We start from the raw sequence: 21,401 nt of genomic DNA, 5'->3' as shown, positions 1-21,401 counted from the left end.
CTTCTCTTTAAGAAGTCTTTTCTCCAATGAGTCTGTATTTTTGTCCCTTCACAATTACCTATTACTCCTAGTTCTTACCTCTGGGAACTAAGGAAAACGTAACTAATCATCTTGAGTAGTTGAAGGTATGATTCCCATAAGTTTTATCTCAGCTAAACATCCTGCAGTTCTTTTAACTCATCTAAGTCACATGGAACTCACTTTACTCGTCTATAAAATGGTGGAGTTGGACATCATGATATTTAAGGTGGATTCCAGCTCAAAAGGCTTCATATGATCCATGGATCTAAAGACTAGAATCAGAACTAGAGCCTTTTAAGGAATAAACATGGTCATGAGATCTGGGATATGATGGGCAAAGTAGACAAGACACAGTGAAAGACATCTATTTAATGACAATGAATCCCTATCTCCCAAACTGACCCCAGGTCGAGGTGCTTAATTTTATTGGGGTTGGAGGGACTAGATTCTGTCAATCTCCTACCCTTAGGTTGGGTTGGCAGTTACTACAGTCCTTGGTGATCCTCTGGGAGTAAATGCGGACAGCTGGGCCTGGGGATCAGGAGCTATAAATGAGGGAAACAACAGACTAGGACCCAAGCTTAACCAGGTCTGCAGCCTTTCAGATGGTGTTCACAGCCTGTGGCTGGGAGAGCATCTTTGCCCTTATAAGAAGAGACTAGAGTCACTGACTCACCCAGCAAATGCCTTCTCCAGGGCAGGAGCTCCTGAGGCTGCTGTGGAAAGGGAAGGATAAGGGGATGACGTCCCCTAGGGCCTATGAGTGGGGCTGAGTGGCAGGTGGACCCTCACGGAGCTGCTGCTCCTGCTCCTGCTCCTGTTGCTGCTGCTGCTGCTGCTGCTGCTGCTGGAACTCCACTCTTGTTTGCCGGTTGGATTCTAGCAGCTCCTGGAGGCGGGCGTGAAGATGGTCATTCTTCTCCTCCAGGTGATCCAAGCAAGTATTGATCTGGTCCAACATGGAGTTAATGGCTGCATATTCTAAGAGAAGGGAGAACTGAGGGTGAACACCACAATCTGCCTGCCAACCCCTAGCCCCAGAGCATCCTTGAGCTTAACTCAAGACCTTCCCATCATCCCATGCCTTCCCTCTCACCAATTACAATGTGGGTGCGGGGACTTGGGACCTGGCTCTGACCCTGGACAAGGCCCTTGCCCTTTCTAGGCCTGTAAAATGAGGCCCATGTTGCCTCTTACCCAGCCTGCTTTAAAGGACTATTAATTCAAACATTAATTTACTGGTAACATCAAATGAAATTATTAATATACTTATTTGGAAATGTGTCACTCATGTAGCAGAACAAAAGAATTGGAGTCAAAAACTGAGTTTTAATCCTGCCCTGCTACTTCCTACCTGTGTGACCTTGGGGAAAAAATAATCTAACCTCAGCCAGTGTTCCTTCACTTTTAAAATGAGGGAGCTGGCTACTCAACTTGTATCCTAAAGAGATCAGAAAAGGGGAAAGAAGACCCACATGTGCAAAAACACTTATGGCAGCTCTTTTTGGGTTAACAATTGGAAATTGAGGGGATGGTTGAACAAACTGGTGCTAGAAGTGAGGAGCAGGCAGATTTCAGAAAAGCTCAGGAAGATTTATATGAGTTGATACAGGAGAACATTGTATAACATCGTGTAATGATCGACCGCGACTGACTTAGCTCTTTTCAGCAATATCGTGATCCAAGGCAATTCCAAAAGATTTGTGATAGAAAATGCCATCCATATCCAGAGAGAGAACTATGGAGTCTCAATGTAGATTGAAACAAAAATATTTTCACTTTGTTTTTCCTTCTTACAGTTTTTTCCTTCTGTTCTGGCTTTTATAACTAATTTAGAAATATGCTTAACATGACTGTACATGCTTTTTAAAAATCCTCTCAAGTTCCAAAAATTCTGTGATTCTAGGTGATCTATAATACTCATTTAGCTCTTTATAGATCAGCAAACTTGACCTAAATGACAATAGAGTAAAATAAAGGACAAGATAGCTTCTAAATGTCTTTTCTAGCTTTAAATCTATGATCCTTATGAACCTCAGTGATGACTGAATAGATGTCACTGTTTTCTGAGGAAACACAGTTTACTTTGATAGTACTCTTATTCCTTCCTCTAAAATAAACAGCTAACATTTATTTTGTGCTTATTATATGCTGAACACATACTTTACAAATTTTGGATATAGGTGCTATTATCCATCCCCATTTCACAGATGAGAAAAGTAGAGTGAAAAGTTAAGTGACTTGCCCATGATCACAAGCTACTAAGTGTCTAAGACCAGATTTAAATATAAATCTTCTAGACTACAAGTCTACATTCTATTCACTGTACCACCTAGCTGCTATTCCTCAAAAGCCCAAGATGCTTTCCTTGTTGAATGACTTTCCAGAGAGGGATTGAATTCTATTGCTTTATTATATATCTTCCTTTCCCACCTCTTCCCAGATTTGGAGCCTATACCTAGATCTTTCCCATTATACAAGGTTGTGATTCTAAGTCAGCCCCAACCTGGCTCCCAGCTCTTTAGTATCTCTCAAAAAACAAATGCACGATGATCACAAATTTTGGAAATGAATACTGTGTAATGATGCCAGTCAAGGTTGGACAGGAAGAAGCAAATGCATCACCATGGGTCTGAAATACTGTTTATGAGATTCTGCTGATATCTTGGTTAGTCTTACTGAATAGTAAATAAATAGTTTTCTCCCCTCTTATACTTTGTTACATGGGATGGTTCTGGAAGAATGTTTTTGGAAATGAAAACAACAAAATCGGTCAATAAAAATGACAAATAATCAGGATAATACTTCCCATCCTAAGTACTATCATATGCATCTTCTCATCTGAACCTAAAACATCTGTATGAGGTGGTAGAATTATCTCCATTTTACAGATGAAAAGTACTTAAGTTCCAAGAGATGAACAGAAGGCACTGTGATACAGCTAGAAAGGAGACTGGATTTAGAGTCAAGAACCACACTGGATTCCCTGCTATCATTCCCCTCAATAACCCTTTCCTGCCTCAGTATTCTCTGTTGGAGCAAATGATTTCTTTCTTTTTTATTTTACTAATATTTTGTTTTTTTATATATCAAGATAGTTTATTAATTACTAATATTTTGTTTTTTTATATATAAAGATAGTTTATTAATTACTAATATTTTTTTATATATAAAGATAGTTTTCAACATTCATTTTTATAAGATGTATAAGATATATAATCTGTTTTTCTATCTCTATTTCCCATTTCTATCGGAAGCTTCAGGCTTAATTTTTTTTTTAAAGCAAGTAAAGGAAACAATTTTTTTCTCTTCCCCCTTTACCTTCTCCCCAAAACAGCAAGCAATCTGATATAGGCTATATATGTACAACATTTTAATCATATTTCTATATTAATCATGTTGTGAAAGAAAACTAAGAACAAAAGGTAAAAATACTCTACTTCCATCTACATTCAATCTCTCTAGTTCTCTCTACAGATGAGAATGGCTTTTTCCATCCCATGTCTATTGGAATTGTCTTGGATCACTGAATTGCTGAGAGTGAAGTCTATCATAGTTGATCATCACATAATCTTGATGTTACTATGTACACTGTCCTAATTGTTTCTAAGGTCCATTTCAGCTACAGATTCTATGGTTCCATGGCAAGACCTAGGGGCTCACATGAACAGTAAGTGGCTAGTCTTCTGACTGCATCTCCTGCTGTTCTATCCCCTCTCAAAATACAAAGAATCCTCATTATTCACTTCTTCCCCAACACTATTTTTTTTTTTTTTTACCATGAACAGATTAAAAGATATTCATGGGAGGGGCCGTATAGTTGAGAAACCAAGGCCCAGGGAAGGTTAAGTGACTTCCCAAGTCAAACCTAGATCTAAAAACGACTGTGGGACACCAAGCTGCCTGAGTGAAGGATGGCCTATTCTACAACACCAAGTTCATAAGCTTTGATGTTCCACACTACAAGGAAAAGATCATGTAAGCTCTAGACAGAGCACAAAAACAAGCCTCCAGGGTCTCAAGGAGTCAAGAAAAACTCACCATTACCACTTCCCTCACTTAGGATTGTTCAAATAAGGCTAAGGCTAGTCCCTGGCTCCAGCCAAGACAATTCTGACCACCACTGGGTTTCCTGTTCTATTCTTTTTTGTGCATTTTATTGATGCTCTTCTCTTTCCCTTTAATCTCTTCAAATCACTCACCTCTCAATGACTCCTCATCTCTCTAACCTTTCTTTGTGACAAGTATGGTCAAGGAAAAAAACCACAATGTCCAAAATGGAAAATCCGTGCCCCATTCTGTAGTTACAAGAGTTTCATGGGTTTTAGCATGAGTCCTCTGAACAGCTGATCCCTGTACTGATCAGAGTTAATCAGTCTTTCAATAACTTGTCCTACTTTTAATTCCCAAGAAAATGTTGGTTTATGACGATCCTAGAGGGCTTTGGTGAAATTTTGAAATCAGAACACAAACTTTTGGAAGAAGATGTGGCTTAGTCTTGGATCATGGGTTTGGGCATTTAAACATAATGCTATCTGCTCCAATGGAGATCAAATGGGATGACATCTCACTACTGCCTTTAATCTTCTATACCTCGATGGAGCTGTCAAATCCAATTAATTCTACTTTCCAAATAGGCCTTTTCTTTTTGCCTCGGCTAATACCATCCACCACTTCGGATCCCGATTTCTTCTCACCTGGCCTACTTTACTCTATCTCCAGCTTCCACATGAACTGGAATGCGCCTCCAGGATCATGTCATTTTTTTACTCAGCCATCATTAGTTCCTTGATGCCTAGTAAGAGATTAACTTCTGACCGGGGCATTGAAAGCCTGCCACAATCTGGCTCTCGCCCTGACTTTTTATGCCCTGGCCTAAACTAAACTACTTGTCCAGTTCTCCGGTCTCATCGCACTGTCATCTATGCCCAAAATAATAGGTCATAGCTAACATTTTTAGAGCAATTTCGAGTTAACAAATATTCTCTCATTTTATCCTCATAGTAACCTGGGGAGATTCTTGTCTCCATTTCACAACTGGGTAACCTCCAGAAATAGGACACGTGTTTACAGGATTCCGTAGCTTGTTCACATGAAGCTGAATTTGAACACAGGACTGACTCTCCAACTCCAAATCAAACCCAAACTCTTGGCTGCCTAGAATTTGCTCGCCCTCGTGGTGGAGCTGTGGAAGCCCCTTCCCACTTTCTTCAAGTCGATATTCAGGTGCTTGCTCTTCAATAAGCTTTCCTTCTTCAAATACCAATTTAACTATCCTTTGAATCATAATTATTTGTGTATTGGTCTTTCCCCCCAACTCCAGGCAGATGGCAAGTCCCCTTGAAGGCAGGGTTTATGTCTAAATGCCCAGTGCCTAGCACGTAAGGGCTAAAGCAAGTGTTCCTTGAATGCACAATGCATGGCTGCATTTCTCCTTTTCCCTGCGGCTAAGCCCTAACGGCCTTTCCCACGAAGCCTTTCAGGCCGGCCTCAGGATTCCCAACCTTTCCTCTCTCGGGCCGCGGGGTCCGGGGCGGCTGTTTGTTTCGCGTGTGTGCTTCTCCCTCCACTAGAAAATCGGAGCCTTCTCCGTTCCGAACCTGAAGACTAAGAGATTACTACAGGTCTGCGACTGACAATCATACATTTAATACCGCAGGACCCAGGCGGGGTGGGAGGGTCTGCACCCTCGGGTAAAGCTGACTCAACCTTGCCCAAGCCCCCAGCAGATCTAAGCTCACCTTGTGCCCCTTCAGACCCCTCGGGCTCCATTTTTATGCCCTGGCCGGGGACCAATCCAAACGAGAAGGGTCGGGACCCCACTCTGGGATTCCCCAGTCTTTCCACCCGGAGTCGGCAGCACCTCCAGCTTAGACGGAGAACCCCGGGCTCTTAAGAGTGGGGGTGGGCCGGACTGCTGGCAGAGGGAGCAGAGGAGACAGAGATGTTCTCCCTGGAGGAAGAGGGATGACACCCGCGGCATCAGGGCAGGAGAGGTGGGAGCTTAGACGGGCATTTCCGGATTCCCTCTCCCAGCAAGTGTCCTTCCCCCGGAGGAGCTGCAGAGTCGCGCCCACAACGGTAGAGACCGCCTTCCCACCCAGTTAGCTACCTGCTTCCCCGAAGCAGTCGTCCTCTTCTCCGACGCCAGGCTCCACTGGCATGGGCAGGTCCCCGTTGGGGCCGGACATCCTGAGCTCCGCGGCTACGACAGATCGCCGAGCGGCCGAAAGCAGAGACAATCGGCAGAATCCTGCGGGCTACAAATCGAACGCTACCAAACCCTCGGCCCCGCCCCCCACGGGACGGGGCGGGGCGACGGTGAGGGGCGGGGCCGCGGTCCGGGCTGTCTCCGGGCAAGCCTTGGAAATCCAAGGACCGGTCACCCTGGGGAGGGGACGGGGTGTCGGGCCTTCCGGAATGGGTAATGACGGCGTTGGCTCGGGCACGCACCCCGGAGGGCTACCAGCTCGGCGAGCTCTGGTTAGTGCTCCGGGAGGCCTTATTCCCAACTGATTGGGTCCCTCAAGGTCCCCGGCTCAGAGTGGGAATAAAGTTTCTGTTTTTAGTCTCGGAAAGGAAGGAGTTGAGCCGCGGGCGGGAGAGTGTGGGAATAAGTAGCTGTCGCCCTTACCTGGAGCCAGGGGGTGAGTGGACTTTTTCCTGCTTTTCTTCGGGAAGGAGGCACGCAGGGCCGTTAGAAAGCAGTCATTTTAAGGTCGGATTGGCGTCGCGGGGCGCCTCCAGCTACTTACTGGACATGAAGTCCCAGTCGGCCTCCTTCCCCCAAAGTCAGAGGCTTATCGCCTAGGAAACCTAAACATTTCCCACTCACTTCAAGGCCTCTGCCCATGAATGTCAGCCCTCCTTAGAAGCTAGAGGAATCGAATGGTGATGCTCCGGCTCTCTGCAGGGCTGGCATCGATCTGGATGGCCCCCCCTCCAGCTCTCTGCAGGAGCGACATAGTCTGGGTGCCCCCCCCCCAGCTCTGCAGGGCTGCTTGGTCTGGATCCCCCCGCCCAAGCTCTCTGCAGGAACGACATAGTCTGGATCCCCCCCCCCCCCCCCAGCTCTCTGCAGGGCTGCTTGGTCTGGATCCCCCCCAGCTCTCTGCAGGGCTGCTTAGTCTGGGTGCCCCCCCCCAGCTCTCTGCAGGAGCGACATAGTCTGGGTGCCCCCCCCCAGCTCTGCAGGGCTGCTTGGTCTGGATCCCCCCCCCAGCTCTCTGCAGGAACGACATAGTCTGGATCCCCCCCCCCCAGCTCTGCAGGGCTGCTTGGTCTGGATCCCCCCCCCCCAGCTCTCTGCAGGAGTGACATAGTCTGGGTGCCCCCCCCAGCTCTGCAGGGCTGCTTGGTCTGGATCCCCCCCCCAGCTCTCTGCAGGAACGACATAGTCTGGGTGCCCCCCAGCTCTGCAGGGCTGCTTGGTCTGGATCCCCCCCCCCCAGCTCTCTGCAGGAACGACATAGTCTGGGTGCCCCCCCCCAGCTCTGCAGGGCTGCTTGGTCTGGATCCCCCCCCCAGCTCTGCAGGGCTGCTTGGTCTGGATCCCCCCCCAGCTCTCTGCAGGAACGACATAGTCTGGGTGCCCCCCCCCAGCTCTGCAGGGCTGCTTGGTCTGGATCCCCCCCCCAGCTCTCTGCAGGAGTGACATAGTCTGGGTGCCCCCCCCAGCTCTGCAGGGCTGCTTGGTCTGGATCCCCCCCCCAGCTCTCTGCAGGAACGACATAGTCTGGGTGCCCCCCAGCTCTGCAGGGCTGCTTGGTCTGGATCCCCCCCCCCCAGCTCTCTGCAGGAACGACATAGTCTGGGTGCCCCCCCCCAGCTCTGCAGGGCTGCTTGGTCTGGATCCCCCCCCCAGCTCTCTGCAGGAGCGACATAGTCTGGGTGCCCCCCCCCAGCTCTGCAGGGCTGCTTGGTCTGGATTCCCCCCCACACACACACACACACACACACCCAGCTCTCTGCAGGAGCCACATAGTCTGGGTACGGCATCTCTCCCCTCCTCCCCCCCCTCCAGCTCTGCAGGCTGGCATTCATAGAGTGATATTCTTTTTTAAATAGGTTTGGTGGTGAATGGAATTGGAGGAGGGAGGCTTCCATTGCTGCCTGGCTCCTAAGCACACATGCATTCAGTCACCAGCAATGTGACAGCTAGGGATTTCCCTCTCTTAAGTCCCAGTAAGTTTTCTTTGCCCCTGTCTCTTTCAGCCATGTTTTAAGGATCTAATGAAACAATTGGAAGTAATTTTGTAAAGTGTGAGCATCTGTGCCTATGAAAGGAACCCTCTCTATATTCAAAAGCTGGGATTTATTTTGGCGGGCACAGCCCAGGCCTGCTAGGGGTGTGGATTGGGAGATGGCTTCTGCTATGGATAAATATAGAAATATCTCCTGCTTTGTGGTGATCCCTTGGAGATCTCTGTAGACCAGCACTTCCTCTCCACCAAAAACTCTGCTTGTCTGTCTCTTATCTGTCTCCAATCAAAAATCAATAAAGGAGATAATGAATCTGGAGTCAAGAGGACCTGAGTTCAAATTTGGCCTCAGGTATCAGCTGTGACCCTGAGCAAATCACTTAACCATGATTGCCCCCCCCCCCCAATGATGAAAACTCAAAAACTACAAATTTGGAAACCAGTGTTGTGGCTTCTGAAGGCTTCCTAATCCTTCTCTTCAACCCCTTTCCAAAGCACAGGGCTGTTCCTGGGGAGAGGAGTGACCTGGGGTCAGCTATCTGGCTACAGAAGCTGTGGGACTGCTGAAAGGTATGGAGGGAGAGTCACCACCATGATCTAAGGTTCTGCCTCACCTAGGCAACAGCTTTGTATGAGCTTGATGGGGAGGGAGATGGGGGGTGGAGGGGAATGAGGCTTAGAGAGAGGATTAGATACTTTTAGGGAAATAGATGGCAAGGCTGAATATGGGACTTTGAGATCTTGCATTGGGATACATTCCATCTTCACTGATAAGATCCTGAGTGACATTGGCAGAGAAAGAATGAAATACTGATGGAATTGTCCCCTGGAATAGACAGGGAAGAACTCTGATAGGAATACCTCATAGTCCCATGGTCTAGTTTCCCCTCTATCCCTCACCCTTTGCTGTGTCAGGCCAAGAAATCTAAGTTATGGCAAAGACCTGAAGTTAAATTTTCCATATAAATCTATCAATGACTCACACCATTTTTGTAGAATCCCTCTTGGGTTATAGCCCACCATAGCACTGTCCAATAGCCTCTTTCCCTTCACCTCTTCCTCATGTCATGTGGTAGCTCTCCTCTTGGCCCATCATATCTCATGGTGTCTTTTTCATTTTTATAATTAATTATATGCTTTCCCAACTCCTTCATATTTACCACTCTTGGTGTTTATTGTATCTTCATTTTGTCTGTAATCCCTTCTAAATAAACCTACCTTTTGCCAAAGAGAGTGGCCATTGTGAATTCTTTGTGTAATAAAACCCCATTTGGTGCCTCCATCAATCTCAACAGTTGATTCTTTCCTAAATCACATTATTTGGTGCCTATGGCCCTATCATTCATCTCAGTTGTAGAATGTACAATCCCACTGGACTCAGTCAGTTTCTGCCAGGACTCCTGTCCCCGTGAAGACATTCGCTTCTCAGTGTTAACCCCTCTTTCTCTGCCAGGATTTCTCTGCTAGGACCTTTATCTCTCTGTCAGGACCTTGCCACTGAAGAAGTCAGTCTCCTAACAAAAGCTAACTTCTCAGTGCTAATAAACTTCCTTTTGCCAGTCTAATATTTCTGGGTTCCTGAATCCTTTCACGTTGGATCCTACCAAAAGGGATTCTGACTGCCGCTAGAACTCCATCAAATTGAATGAAGCCACTTAACTTTGTCTGGGAAGGTATGCTTTTTTCCAGGGGAGGGCCTGAGACTCCAAATCTCCCTTCTTTTACAGATTAAAAGGGACAGTTTCACCTCCCTCAATCTTGTGATGAAGAGAGCCATCTACACCCAGAGAGAGGACTGTGGGAACTGAATGTAGGGCATAACATAATATTTTCACTCTTTTTATTGTTTGTATTTTATTTTCTCTCATTTTTTCTTTTTTGACCTGATTTTTCTTGTGCAGCATGATAATTGTAGAAATATGTATAGAGGGGTTTCACATGTTTAACATACTGGATCATATGCCAATTGCGGGAGAGAGTGAGGGGAATGTAGGGGAAAATTTAGAACACGGGATTTTGTAGGGGGGGTGTAAAAAATTATCCATGTATATATTTTGAAAATTAATAGCTTTAATTTAAAAAAGGAAAGGAAATCATTTCCGTATCTCTGCCAAGAAAATCCCAAATGGGATCAAATATTCAGGCACATTTAACAAGGCAGCAGAACTAGATCATTGAGCTTGCAGTCTCAAAGACCTGAGGTCAAATGTGGAATCAGATACCAGCTGTATGACCTTGTGCTTGTCTTTTTTACCTGTCTTCCTTGCTTTATCCATGTATGAAAGGGGGATGGATAATAGTACCCTCTTCCCAGGGCTGTGGTGAAGATAAAATAAAGATAGTATTTGTAAAATGCTCTAACTGCTATAATCTGGATGACGAATGGGAGGCCACACTCCCCCTCCCCCCCAGCACTCCTTTTAGATCCCGAAGGTGATTTCAGAGAGATTAATGCTTAATGTCTCACAGATAGACACAAATCTGGATTTAAACTCGTCAGACTCCAAAGCCAGAGCGCTTCCCGGAACAAACCTCGGGCAGTTTCAGTCATTTAGCAAATTTGATCCGGACACGGGTTTTGTGCCAGGCAGGCCGTGCAGCCCGAGACGGGAAACGTAATGGATGACCTCTACCGGTGACCCTTAAAGCAAATGTTCCCGAGCAGAGCACTGGCTCCATTCCACCGTGACTGCCCCGGTCTCTGAGTCCATTAAACTCTGGGCTCCTTCTGGTTCCGCCGCGGGAGTGACCTTGGAGCTGCCACGGACGCGAGTCTCCGCGCTTGCTTCCTCGTCTGCTTGGGGGACCCCTGGGAGATCCCAGAACCCTCCGCCCGTTCGGCGCGAGAGAACACTGCGCGGCAAGGCCGAGGGAGGGGTGGCGGGGCGCCCGCTGGGCAGCCGCTCCGGTAGCGCCCGACCAGGTCTGGAAGCAAAGTCTACCTTGGGAAGCTTTGCCGGCCTCCCCTCCTTCCGGGGCGTTTTCGTTTCAGTTTTAGAGGACCAAGGCGGGGCCTAGAGACGATGCCCCTTTAAGGTCAAAGATTCTTTTGTTTCTCGAGCCCGCCCGCCTCGAGTTTGCAGCCCATGCGCAGCCAAGATGGCTGTGGCCATAGCTGTGGTCCGGGCGGGCTGGCGCTATGCGAGGCCGCTGGGCTGGAAACTGGGCTGCTGCCCGAGCCAAAGCCGGGCCGGGCTCTCCGGAGCGACGGGTCGGTGGCCCGGGGCGGCGTCCAAGGGGACCCCGAGACTGCTGGGGGTGGCGGCATTGGCCCTTGGGGGCGCCTTGGGGATCGGCCACACGGTGTGGGGCCGTCTGAAGTCCCAGGAACAGCTGGCCAAGCAGGCGATCCCCCAGGTGAGAGAGCTTGGGGGGGGGTCAGGGAGGACCCCCACCGCGTGGGAGTGGGTGGGGCAGTCGGGACCCTCCCAGGTGAGAACGGGTCAGGGCAGGCGGGCCCCCCCAGGTGGCACGGGTGGGGGTAGGCGGGCCTCCCAGGTGAGAGCGGGTGGGGGCAGGGCCCCGCAGGGCAGGCGGGGAGGGGGGCCCTACCTCGCCTCGAGCCCTGAACCCCTCCTCGGGGTGGGAGCTGCCCATCAGCTTCTCTCCCTCCTCCACCCCAGGAAGCGCCCTCGGGTATAGGGGAAGGTTTTCCTAGGCTAAAGCCCCAGCCGTGCCCCAGGTTCGGTCTGTGTTTTGCAGAGGCACAGCCCGGGGGTCGGGACACCTGAGCCCTGTGCACCACCTCGCTGCGTGAGTGCCTCTGGGTGAGTCCCTTCGGCAAAACTAGGGGGTTGGACTTGATCTCCACTTCTTTCAGGGCTTAAGGTGCCTAAACATGGAGGGGACCCCCAGAACCTTCTCAGGGAAGAGCCAGCCTGAACGATGATCTCGCCTAAATCTGTTCTTTCCTTCCTTCCTCCCTTCAGCTGCTGGGGATGGAGTGAGGTGTAGGGATTATGGGATTGTCCCAGCCCTCGGAACTGGAGCATGTGGATTAGGAGGAGGAAGGGCGGGGAGGGGGATCTGTCAGCTGATGCTAAAAAAAACCCGAAGCTCGTTTTTTGATAAAATCTAAGGCGTCCTCATCCTGTTTCTTCTACATTCACTCAGGCAGAATTTGGTTTAGCAAAAACTCCCCATTCTACCCTCCCTCTGATCTCCTTTTGACTGCTGTTTCAATCATCCTAATAGTTAAGGTGTTGAGAGAAATGAGAATGAGAAAGGGTCTTAGAGACCACCCAGACCAACTCATTAATTTTAGAGAAGAAACTATCCAGAAAGAAGGTCATGGCAGAGGAACACAGCTTGTGCCTACTAGCTGTCATTTCAATCCATCAGGAGTTCTGTGAACTTGTTTTTTTGACTTTTTTCAAAATATTTTGATGACTATTGGGATATGATTGCTTTCCTTTGTAAAATTACGCATTTCATCTCATACATTTAAATACATTATTCAATATAATTGCTTTCCCTTGTAACCTTACTTCATTTGAAAACATTCTGAGGAGTCAGTAGACTTCACATTTGACAGTGGGGTTCCTGACATAAACAAGGTTAAGACATCTTGGTCTGCACTGTGATGTTTCCTTTATTGTGGATATTTGTCATTGTGCTCAAAGCTGCCTTAGATGTACTTTTTAACCCAATTTCTCCTTTAAAGAAATGCTTTTGGAAAAGTATGATTCCCAGGACTGAACTTAGAGTGAGTCCCCTTCCTAACAGAACACTGTCTCCTGTATACAGCTTGCTGAGGGCCGTCTGCAGCTGACTCTGTACCAGTACAAGACTTGCCCCTTCTGCAGCAAGGTCCGAGCCTTCCTGGACTTCCATGCTTTGCCGTATGAGGTAGTGGAGGTAAACCCTGTCAGGAGACAGGAGATCAAATTCTCCTCCTACAGAAAGGTTCCTATCCTACTTGCTCAGGAAGGAGAATTACTAGTAAGTGATTCTGTTCATCCCCATCCCCATTTCCTAGGAACAAAATTGGGCTCTTGACTTTAGATCCTTATATGGAACACAACTGATGTGGGGATTCAGGGCTGAAGGTATTATTAGTATCAGGACTTCCTCCCACCCTTTCACAGGATTCTGACCCTTGTTCTGACCCCTGACAGTGCTTCCCATCCTTCCCTTCCCACTTGATCCACATCTCTGACCAAGACCCTCTGTTTGTAAAATGTTTTGGGATCTTGTAGAGCCTGACTCTTCCCTGAACTAGGTGGTAATTCTCTTTTTAGCAACAACTTAACGACTCCTCCGTGATCATTAGCGCTCTCAAGACGTACCTGTTGTCTGGGTAAGGGCCTTTGGAGAATTACAGAGTCTTTAGGTTAGAAGGGATCTCCAGAAGTCATCTCATCCATCTTGGAGCTGCAGTGTGGGATGGGGGTGAAGCTAGGCATTCAAGTTTGTCCAGGGAAAATGAATGGAACATCATTCTTCCATGTACTTATTCTAGTTTTCCATGGCTCTTGAGTTAGATGATCCTTCTGTGTATCTATACCAGGTCCCTCCTGTTTTGTACTTTATCTCAATTACCTGCAGAGGAGGGGAACAAGATCCTGGAAAAATCCTTCATGCATTAAAAATTGAGCCAGTTGCTATAAACTATCTCCCTAGCCTCAAGTCTCCCCAGTGGCTTTGGAGTTACTCATATTTTTCCAGAGACGGGTAGTTGATGGAACAGATTTGTGGCAGAAGGGGGGTATTTATGCAGCTTGGTAGGGGGCTTGACTCACCAAGAGGCTTGTTTGGGAGGAGGCAGCAGCCAGTGGGCAGATGAGCTTATGACTCTGATTTTCTAGGAAGAACTTAGAGGAAATCATCTCCTATTACCCATCCATGAAGTCAGTGAATGACCAGGGGAAGGAGGTGACTGAATTTGGCAATAAATATTGGCTCATGCTGAATGAGAAGGAGAGCCGACGGCTATACAGCGGGAAGGAAGCTCGAACGTAAGTCAAGGGGGGGGGAGGGGGCTATGATTGGCTTCTTTCTTCCATCCGCCCTTCCTCGCTTCCTTTCAGTCCCTTCCTTCTTTCCTCCCTTCCTTCTTCTCTTTCTCCCTTCTTTCTTCCCTCTCTCCCTTTCTTCCTTCCTTTTTCTCTCCCTCCTTCCTCCTTTCCTTCCTGTTAGTGATTTGCCCAAGGTCACGGAGTTAGTAAGTAGGAAGTGTCTGAGGTTACATTCGAACTCGGGTCTCTCTCCCCTGGGTCAGTGTGATGTCATAGAAAAAGACCAGCAGAGCTAGAGTCTGGGCTTGGCTTCCGGACCTGCCATCACCTGGGAGTGCGACTCCTCTTTGCTCTTCAGTTTTCCGCTCTGTAAAACAGGGTGATTGCCAGCTCCGAGCAGGTCCGCCTCTAAGCCTGGCAGCTAGGTGGCCACAAGGGCTCCTCTTCAGTTCAAGGCCAGCCTCCCGGGCAAACCTGGTTTGTCCCAGTCTCCTCGTCCGTATGATGCCCTGGAGAAGGAAGTGGCCAAACACTCCGGTGCCCAAGACAAGCTCCAGTGAAACCACAGAGTTGGACTGGACTGAAAACTACAGACTTTCTAAGCTACCCCCCAGTTATAAAATTAACCTATGGCAAAGAGGTCTTCCGCCCCTCCCCCACCTCTCACAAAAGACCCCCAATACCAAGACCTTGGATGGAAAAGGGCAGCAGGGTTGAGCTGGGCCTGGGGATGGGCGGAGCCTCCATCACCCCTCCCCCAGCATAGAGGGGGAGGGAGGAGAAGCACTTATGTCATGTGACCCTCACAGCAACCCTTCCACCAAGGGGGGCGCTTTTGTTCTCCTCCTTGGACAGTTGAGGAAACTGAAGCAAAGGAGCTTAAGCGACTTGCCCAGGTTCACAGTCAGTATCTGAGGCTGGATTTGAACCCGGGTCTCCCCCCCCCAGCCCCCCGCCCCCCCAGCTCTATCCATCCCATAACCCGCAGCAGGTACACACACGCCTTTCCCCGCAGGGAGGAAATGAAGTGGCGGCAGTGGGCGGACGACCGACTGGTGCACCTCATCTCGCCCAATGTCTACCGCACCCCCGCTGAAGCCCTGGCTTCCTTTGATTACATCGTCCATGAAGGCAAGTTCGGAGCCATAGAAGGAGCGGTGGCCAAGTATGTGGGCGCAGCCGCCATGTTCATCATCAGCAAGAGACTCAAGAGCAGGTGAGCAGGGACTTAGAGGGCCGGCGCCGGCCCCCTGTCACAGGTGAGGGGCCTGCGTCCCAAGCAGGAGACGGGGGATGGGGGGCAGGGCTCCCTGTTGGGGGAAACGCGCCCTCCAGGCTGCTGAGGTTCAGAGTGGGCGTTTTCATCAGAGCTGGGGTGACCTTGGAGTCCCACGTGGCCTGGAGAAGTAACTGGGAACCCCCTGACTGGGGTGCACTGGTCCTGTCCTGGTCCTGCCCAGTCCCTGGCAGGGCCGCAATGGTGGGCAAAGTGTGTCACCCTCTTGGTTCATCCTAGACTGGGGCACCGTAGCCGGGAGGAGTAGGCCTCCCCCCCAGGGGGCGCTGCCCTCCTTCTGGCTTTGCTCCAACGTTTGCCAGCCATGGAACCCCTGGATTCTTTCCTTGCCTGCCACAAATTCACCATGTGACCCAAGACAGCCCACTTCTCCTAGGACAGTTTCTGCCTTTATAAAACAGGAAGGTTGTTCTTGCTGCTCTCGGATCCCTTCCAGGCCCTGTATTTCCCCCATCCTCGCCATGATCCCGGGGCGGGGGGGCTGCCCTGTGAGCCGCTTAGGGCAGGCCTGTGCTCTGAGACATGGCGGAGCTGAAGCTCAGGGCCTTCCTCCCCCAGGCACCACCTGCAAGACGACGTCCGAGAGGATCTCTACCAGGCGGCAAACCAGTGGGTGGCAGCCGTCGGCAAAGACAGGCCCTTCATGGGGGGCAAGGAGCCCAACCTTGCGGACTTGGTGAGAAGGTTGGGGTGTCCCAGGGAGGGGGAGGGGGACTTTCTGGGCCAGGATCCCCCATCCCAGGGTTTCACAGTGCTGGATTTGGAGTCGGAGGATTGGGCTCAAATGTTGGCTCAGCTGTCTCTGTCCGAGGTCGCACAGGAGCCCTTGGACAGGCCGTGTCTCGGAGTCTCTGTTTCCTCCTGTAAAATGGAGATGATTGTTGTGGGAGGTGATTTATAGTTCCTAAAACCCTTGAAGATCTGCCTTGTTGTTTCCTAACCCCTGGTTGTCCAGCCCTGCAGCTAATGTCCCAGCGCCTTCTAGAGAACCCCTACCCATACACCTTGCATTGTGACTGTGAGACTGCGTGTCCCTCCCAGCATCCCTTTCCTTACAGGCCTAGTGTCAGGGCCAAAGGGTGAGACCTCCAGGTTGGGATTTATAAACTCTGTGTCCCTCTGGGGCTCCCTGTAACCACTCCTTTCTTCCATTGCCAGGCAGTGTATGGTGTGCTGCGGGTGATGGAGGGCCTGGAGGCCTTTGAGGACATGATGTGTCATACTCAGATTGGGCCCTGGTACCTTCGGGTGGAGAAGGCCATTGCTAAAGCACAAGGAAACTACTGACTCTCCTTTGCTTCCCTTCTGGGGGGGCTGCGTCTGAGGAACCTGTGGATTCTAGAGCCATGGGCTTGCTGGCGAGCAGGGGCGATGTGAAGGCCTCCCTGCCTCAACCATCTCCCCACACTCTAACCCTGAGCCACCCATTTCTGGTCCTGGGCAGGCTGTTAGAGGCCTGGCCCGGGGAGCTGCGAAAGAAGAGAGTCTTTTCTGGCTGTCCCTGACCCCAGGGAGGGTGAGACCCCTCTCAGAGCTCCTGGACTTTCACTATTTATTTCTGGTCTTCCTTAAGGGTCTCACGGAGCTTCTGCCCTCTCTGGACTCTTGAGTGTCTGGGAGGGAAGGAGCAGGCGAGGGCCCTGGAATTCTGTTGGAGAAGCAATAGGATTGTGAGGACATTTTTCTGAGAAGGTCCAGGGTCCCTGGATGGGAGCCACGTGTTCCCTGTGGCCCAGGTCTCCTTACCCTCACTTGGAGGGCCTTGGAGAAGAGGCTGCCTCAGCTATGAGTCATGTCTGCAATAAAGAAATGATTTGCTGTTCCAAGGCTGTGACCCAGATTTGTGATGGAATTATGAAATATAACATGCAAATGAGGCTCTGCCATTTCAGAATCTTAAGCTGAGCCTAGAGTAGGAGCACTTTGTGTGCCATGGACCCTTTGGCAGGCTGGGGATGTTTATGGACCTGTTCTCAAAATAATGTTTTTAAATTCATAAACACATATTATTATAAAGGAAATCATTGAAATGGCAACACAATTATTTAAAAAAATAAAGTTTTAAGAGCCTCTGGTCTAGGCCAAGGCTTTTAAAACTTTTTCCACTTGAGACCCCTTTTCATCCAAGAAATTTGTTATATATAGGTATATGAGTATATAGGATAAGTATATAAATCAAACATTTATGATAATTATAACTTTGCAACCTTCCCACATGTAATTACATGAGCCCTTATGGGGTCATGACCACAGTTTAAGAAGCTTTGGCCTAGAAGAACCTAGGCCAAGTTAAGGGGAGCAGGTGTTTGCTGCCATCATACCTCTTTGTAATTCTCTTAACATGTGGGGCAAACACGGCTGCTTCTCCCTGGCTGCCTTCAGCCGCAGAATTAGGTTCCTTCTCAGGATGGTCCCCCTTGTCACTTGCTGTGCCCAGAGTGGGCTCTTTGGCCACCATCGTGCCAACCGCCTCCCCCACTCCCCCCCAAAATGAAGGTGGCATTTAAGGGGTTGAAGTTGGGTACGGATATTTGTTCTGGAGGTGATACAACCCTGAAAACTGGAGTGATCTTGGGTAAAATCACTTGCTTTCTCAACTTGATAGATTTGTGGGGAGGAGCTACACATCCACTTTGGGTGTCCTTAATGGAGACCCAAGAAGACAAGGGAAAGCCTTTGCAAACAACTGGTCTTGGGACTTCAGCAGTATTAGTCATAGTGGGAACTAACACATATTAACATTATAAAAATAATTTTAATCTCATCGGTCCTCTGAAAGGGTCTTGGGTTCCCTCCGTGGCTGCCCAGACTCTGTTTTGAGCACCATTGGTACAGAGTTTACAGATGGTTTGTTCACTGATTCCAAACTTGTTGGCTCTGGAGGAAAATGTCGACTTAAAAGTCCTCTTGCAAGGAACCTCTCCTGGGTATGTTAAGCTCACTTGAGATTCCTTAACAAACAAATTACTACAAATGACTTTTCAGGAGAGACATGCTCACAACTGCTTACGGAGAATGCCTTTGCAGGGTCCAGAGGGGACAGAGTCCTTATTGATGTCAGGCCCCTCCAGATAGTCCAGCTTGTACCTGCAGCAAACTCAGAACATCACAGGGCCTCACAACTCTGGAAAAAAATCTGTTGAATGAAAAATGCCTTTTGTCTCCTGTGTGTCATGTCAATGTATTGAGTTAGCACATCAGTTAATCAGAAAGCATTTATTAAACACTCTCAAGCTCTGTTCTAAGTCCTGGAATTGCAAAGAAAGGTAAGGAGGATTCCTATTCTCAAAGAGTTCATTTTTTTTTTAAGTTTTCAATAGCATTTTATTTTTCCAATTACATGTAAAGATAGTTTTCAATGTTCATTTTTGTAAGATTTTGAGTTCCAAATTATTTTTCCTTCCTTCCTTACCTTTCCCCTCCCCAAGGCTATACATGTACAATTGCTTTTTTTTTTTTTCTCCTGAGACAATTGGGGTTAAGTGACTTGCTCAGGTCACACAGCTAGTAAGTGTTAAATGTCTGAGGTCACATTTGAACTCAGGTCCTCCTGACTTTAGGGTTGGTGCTCCATCCACTGTGTCACCTAGCTGTCCCATGTACAATCATTTAAAATATTTCCATATTAGTCATGCTGTGAAAAAAAAAAGCATAATAAAAAGGAAAAAACAAAATAAAAAGCAAACTACAATAACAAAATAGGTGAAAATAGTAAACATTTATATTCAGTCTGGATTTGATTGGCATTTTCCATTTCAAGTCTTTTGGAATTGTCTTGGATCACTATTGCTGAAAAGAGCTAAATCTATCGTAGTTGATCATTACAATCTTGGTACTGTACATAATGTTCTCTTGGTTCTAAGTAGCTCACATTCTAATGGAGGGATTCAATATGTAAGTAACTAGATATAGGTATAAGAACTATACAGAGTATAGGGGATGCAATCTCAGAAAGGAAGGCAGTAGTCATGAGAGGGCAAGGGATGGCACCGCGTTAGTGAGAAGCCTCTTGCAGAGGTAGAACTTAAAGTGGGTCTTGAAGCCAGGGAAACTAAGGCTTCAAAGTAAGGAAGTCTAACATTCCATGTATGTAAGACAATTAGTATTGCAAGGCCATGGCCATGGGGACAAGATTGTGTTGTGTTGTGTTGCAGGACATTTGTAGAGTTCATGGAAAATAATAAAGTATCTCTGGAGAAACCACTACACACTTCTCAGACTGGCAAAGATGACAGGAAAAGATAATGATGAATGTTGGAGGGAATGCAGGAAAACTGGAACACTGTTACATTGTTGTTGGAATTGTGAACACATCCAGCCATTCTGGAGAGCAATCTGGAACTATGCTCAAAAAGTTATCAAACTGTGCATACCCTTTGATCCAGCAGTGTTACTACTGGGCTTATATCCCAAAGAGATTTTAAAGAAAGGAAAGGGACCCACATGTGCAAAAGTGTTTATGGCAGCCCTCTTTGTAGTGGCCAGAAACTGGAAACTGAGTAGATGCTCATCAATTGGAGAATGGCTGAATAAGTTGTGGTATAGGAATGTTGTGGAATATTGTTTTGTAAGAAATGACCAGCAGGATGATTTCAGAGAAGCCTGGAGAGACTTACATGAACTGATACTTAGTGAAATGAGCAGAACCAGGAGATCATTGTACACCTCAACAATAATACTATATGAGGATCAATTCTAATGGACATGGCTCTTTTCAATAATGAGATGATTGAGGCCAGTTTCAATGATCTTGTGATGAAGAGAGCCATCCATCGCAGAGAGAGACCTATGGGAACTGAGGGTGCACCACAAGTTAGCATTTTAATGCTTTCTGTTGATGTTTGCATTTTTGTTTTCTTAGGTTTTTTCTTTTTCTTTCTAGATCTGATTTTTTTTGTGCAGCAAGATAACTGTATAAATATGTATACATATATTGGATTTAACATTTTAACATTTAATATGTATTGGAGTACTTGTCATCTAGGGGAAGGGATTGGGGGAAGGAGGGAGAAATTTGGAACAGAAGGTTTTCCAAGGGTGGATGTTGAAAAATTACCCATGCATAGGTTTTGTAAATAAAAAGCTTTAATAAAAAATGTAAAAAAAAAAAAAAGTATAAGAAGACTAGAAAGATAAGAAGGTATGAAAAACTTTAAATGCTGGATGACTTTATAGTTAATCTTGGAGATTAAAGAGCCAAAGAGTTTGTTGAGCAAAGTAGGGACATGGATAGAACTATTAAGGAAAATTAGTTTGGCAGCTGAGGGAAGGTGGGTTGGAGTAGAGAGAGACTTGAGCAGTCTGGGACAAACACTGAAGAAGGACAATGAGTTGTGCTTAGAATTGAATAGGAGAAAGAATGGGCTAGAATGAATGTGGAAAATTGCAAAGTGATTTTAAAGAGCTGGCTGCTCCCCAGTACAAAACTGCTTCTCTTAAAACAAAACTTTTCCCAGAGATGCTATGTGGTTACAAATCCAGGAGTAGCACACTTTAAAGAATCCAAGGTATACATAAGCCAGAGATCAAAAAGGGTCAAATTAATGGGTATAGTTTCTGGCCCGGCAATATCAACGTATTAATGGTCACTTAACTTGCAAGAGCAAGAGGACAGCAATACAGATGTGTGCTCAGAAGTGTTAGGAAACTCAAATGATCTAGTGGCTATAAAATATAAATGTATAAATCCCAGTTATTACTCTGGTAATGAGCCTCCTACTCAATTGCTGAGGTTGAGCAATAAACGAGTTTTCTGGTAAATATTTAACCATCAGCCTCTCAGACAAAGAAATTGCCTACTTGTAAGTTTGTCCTGTGTTAGTAACTTTCTTAAGTCTAGACAAGCAACAAAACAATAAATGAAGCTCTGATTTGAACTGCCCATTTCCAAGATCTAAATGCTTGTGCTGAAAATTTCACAATTGA

At 47.5% G+C, this 21,401-nt stretch overlaps 2 protein-coding genes across 3 annotated transcripts; one reads left to right on the top strand and one right to left on the bottom strand.

Moving 5' to 3' along the window:
* Nucleotides 1-370: 370 nt before the first annotated feature.
* Nucleotides 371-7,012, bottom strand: BBLN (bublin coiled coil protein). Of its 2 annotated transcripts, none has more exons than XM_051980086.1 (3): nucleotides 6,134-7,012; nucleotides 5,763-5,974; nucleotides 371-1,002 (listed from the first exon to the last, which is right to left on the bottom strand). In XM_051980086.1, the coding sequence occupies exons 2-3, from the start codon at nucleotides 5,791-5,793 to the stop codon at nucleotides 779-781; spliced, it is 255 nt and encodes an 84-aa protein (XP_051836046.1). In that variant the 5' UTR covers nucleotides 5,794-5,974; nucleotides 6,134-7,012; the 3' UTR covers nucleotides 371-778. The 2 variants fall into 2 exon arrangements, with proteins under 2 accessions (XP_051836046.1, XP_051836045.1); XM_051980085.1 differs by lacking the exon at nucleotides 5,763-5,974 and having other exon boundaries at nucleotides 6,134-6,281; nucleotides 6,656-7,007.
* A 2,644-nt stretch (nucleotides 7,013-9,656) lies between these two features.
* Nucleotides 9,657-17,302, top strand: PTGES2 (prostaglandin E synthase 2). The gene is made up of 7 exons (XM_051980083.1): nucleotides 9,657-11,579; nucleotides 12,969-13,163; nucleotides 13,463-13,521; nucleotides 14,030-14,179; nucleotides 15,195-15,395; nucleotides 16,035-16,152; nucleotides 16,635-17,302. Exons 1-7 carry the CDS (start codon nucleotides 11,322-11,324, stop codon nucleotides 16,761-16,763), a joined length of 1,110 nt encoding a protein of 369 aa, XP_051836043.1. The 5' UTR covers nucleotides 9,657-11,321; the 3' UTR covers nucleotides 16,764-17,302.
* Nucleotides 17,303-21,401: the final 4,099 nt, after the last annotated feature.

The sequence above is a fragment of the Antechinus flavipes genome, chromosome 2 (genome assembly GCF_016432865.1).
Source record: "Antechinus flavipes isolate AdamAnt ecotype Samford, QLD, Australia chromosome 2, AdamAnt_v2, whole genome shotgun sequence".
NCBI classification, from domain to species: domain Eukaryota; kingdom Metazoa; phylum Chordata; class Mammalia; order Dasyuromorphia; family Dasyuridae; genus Antechinus; species Antechinus flavipes.
The sequence above is the reverse complement of the archived record's forward strand: the minus strand, read 5'-3'. Positions and strand labels throughout refer to the sequence as shown.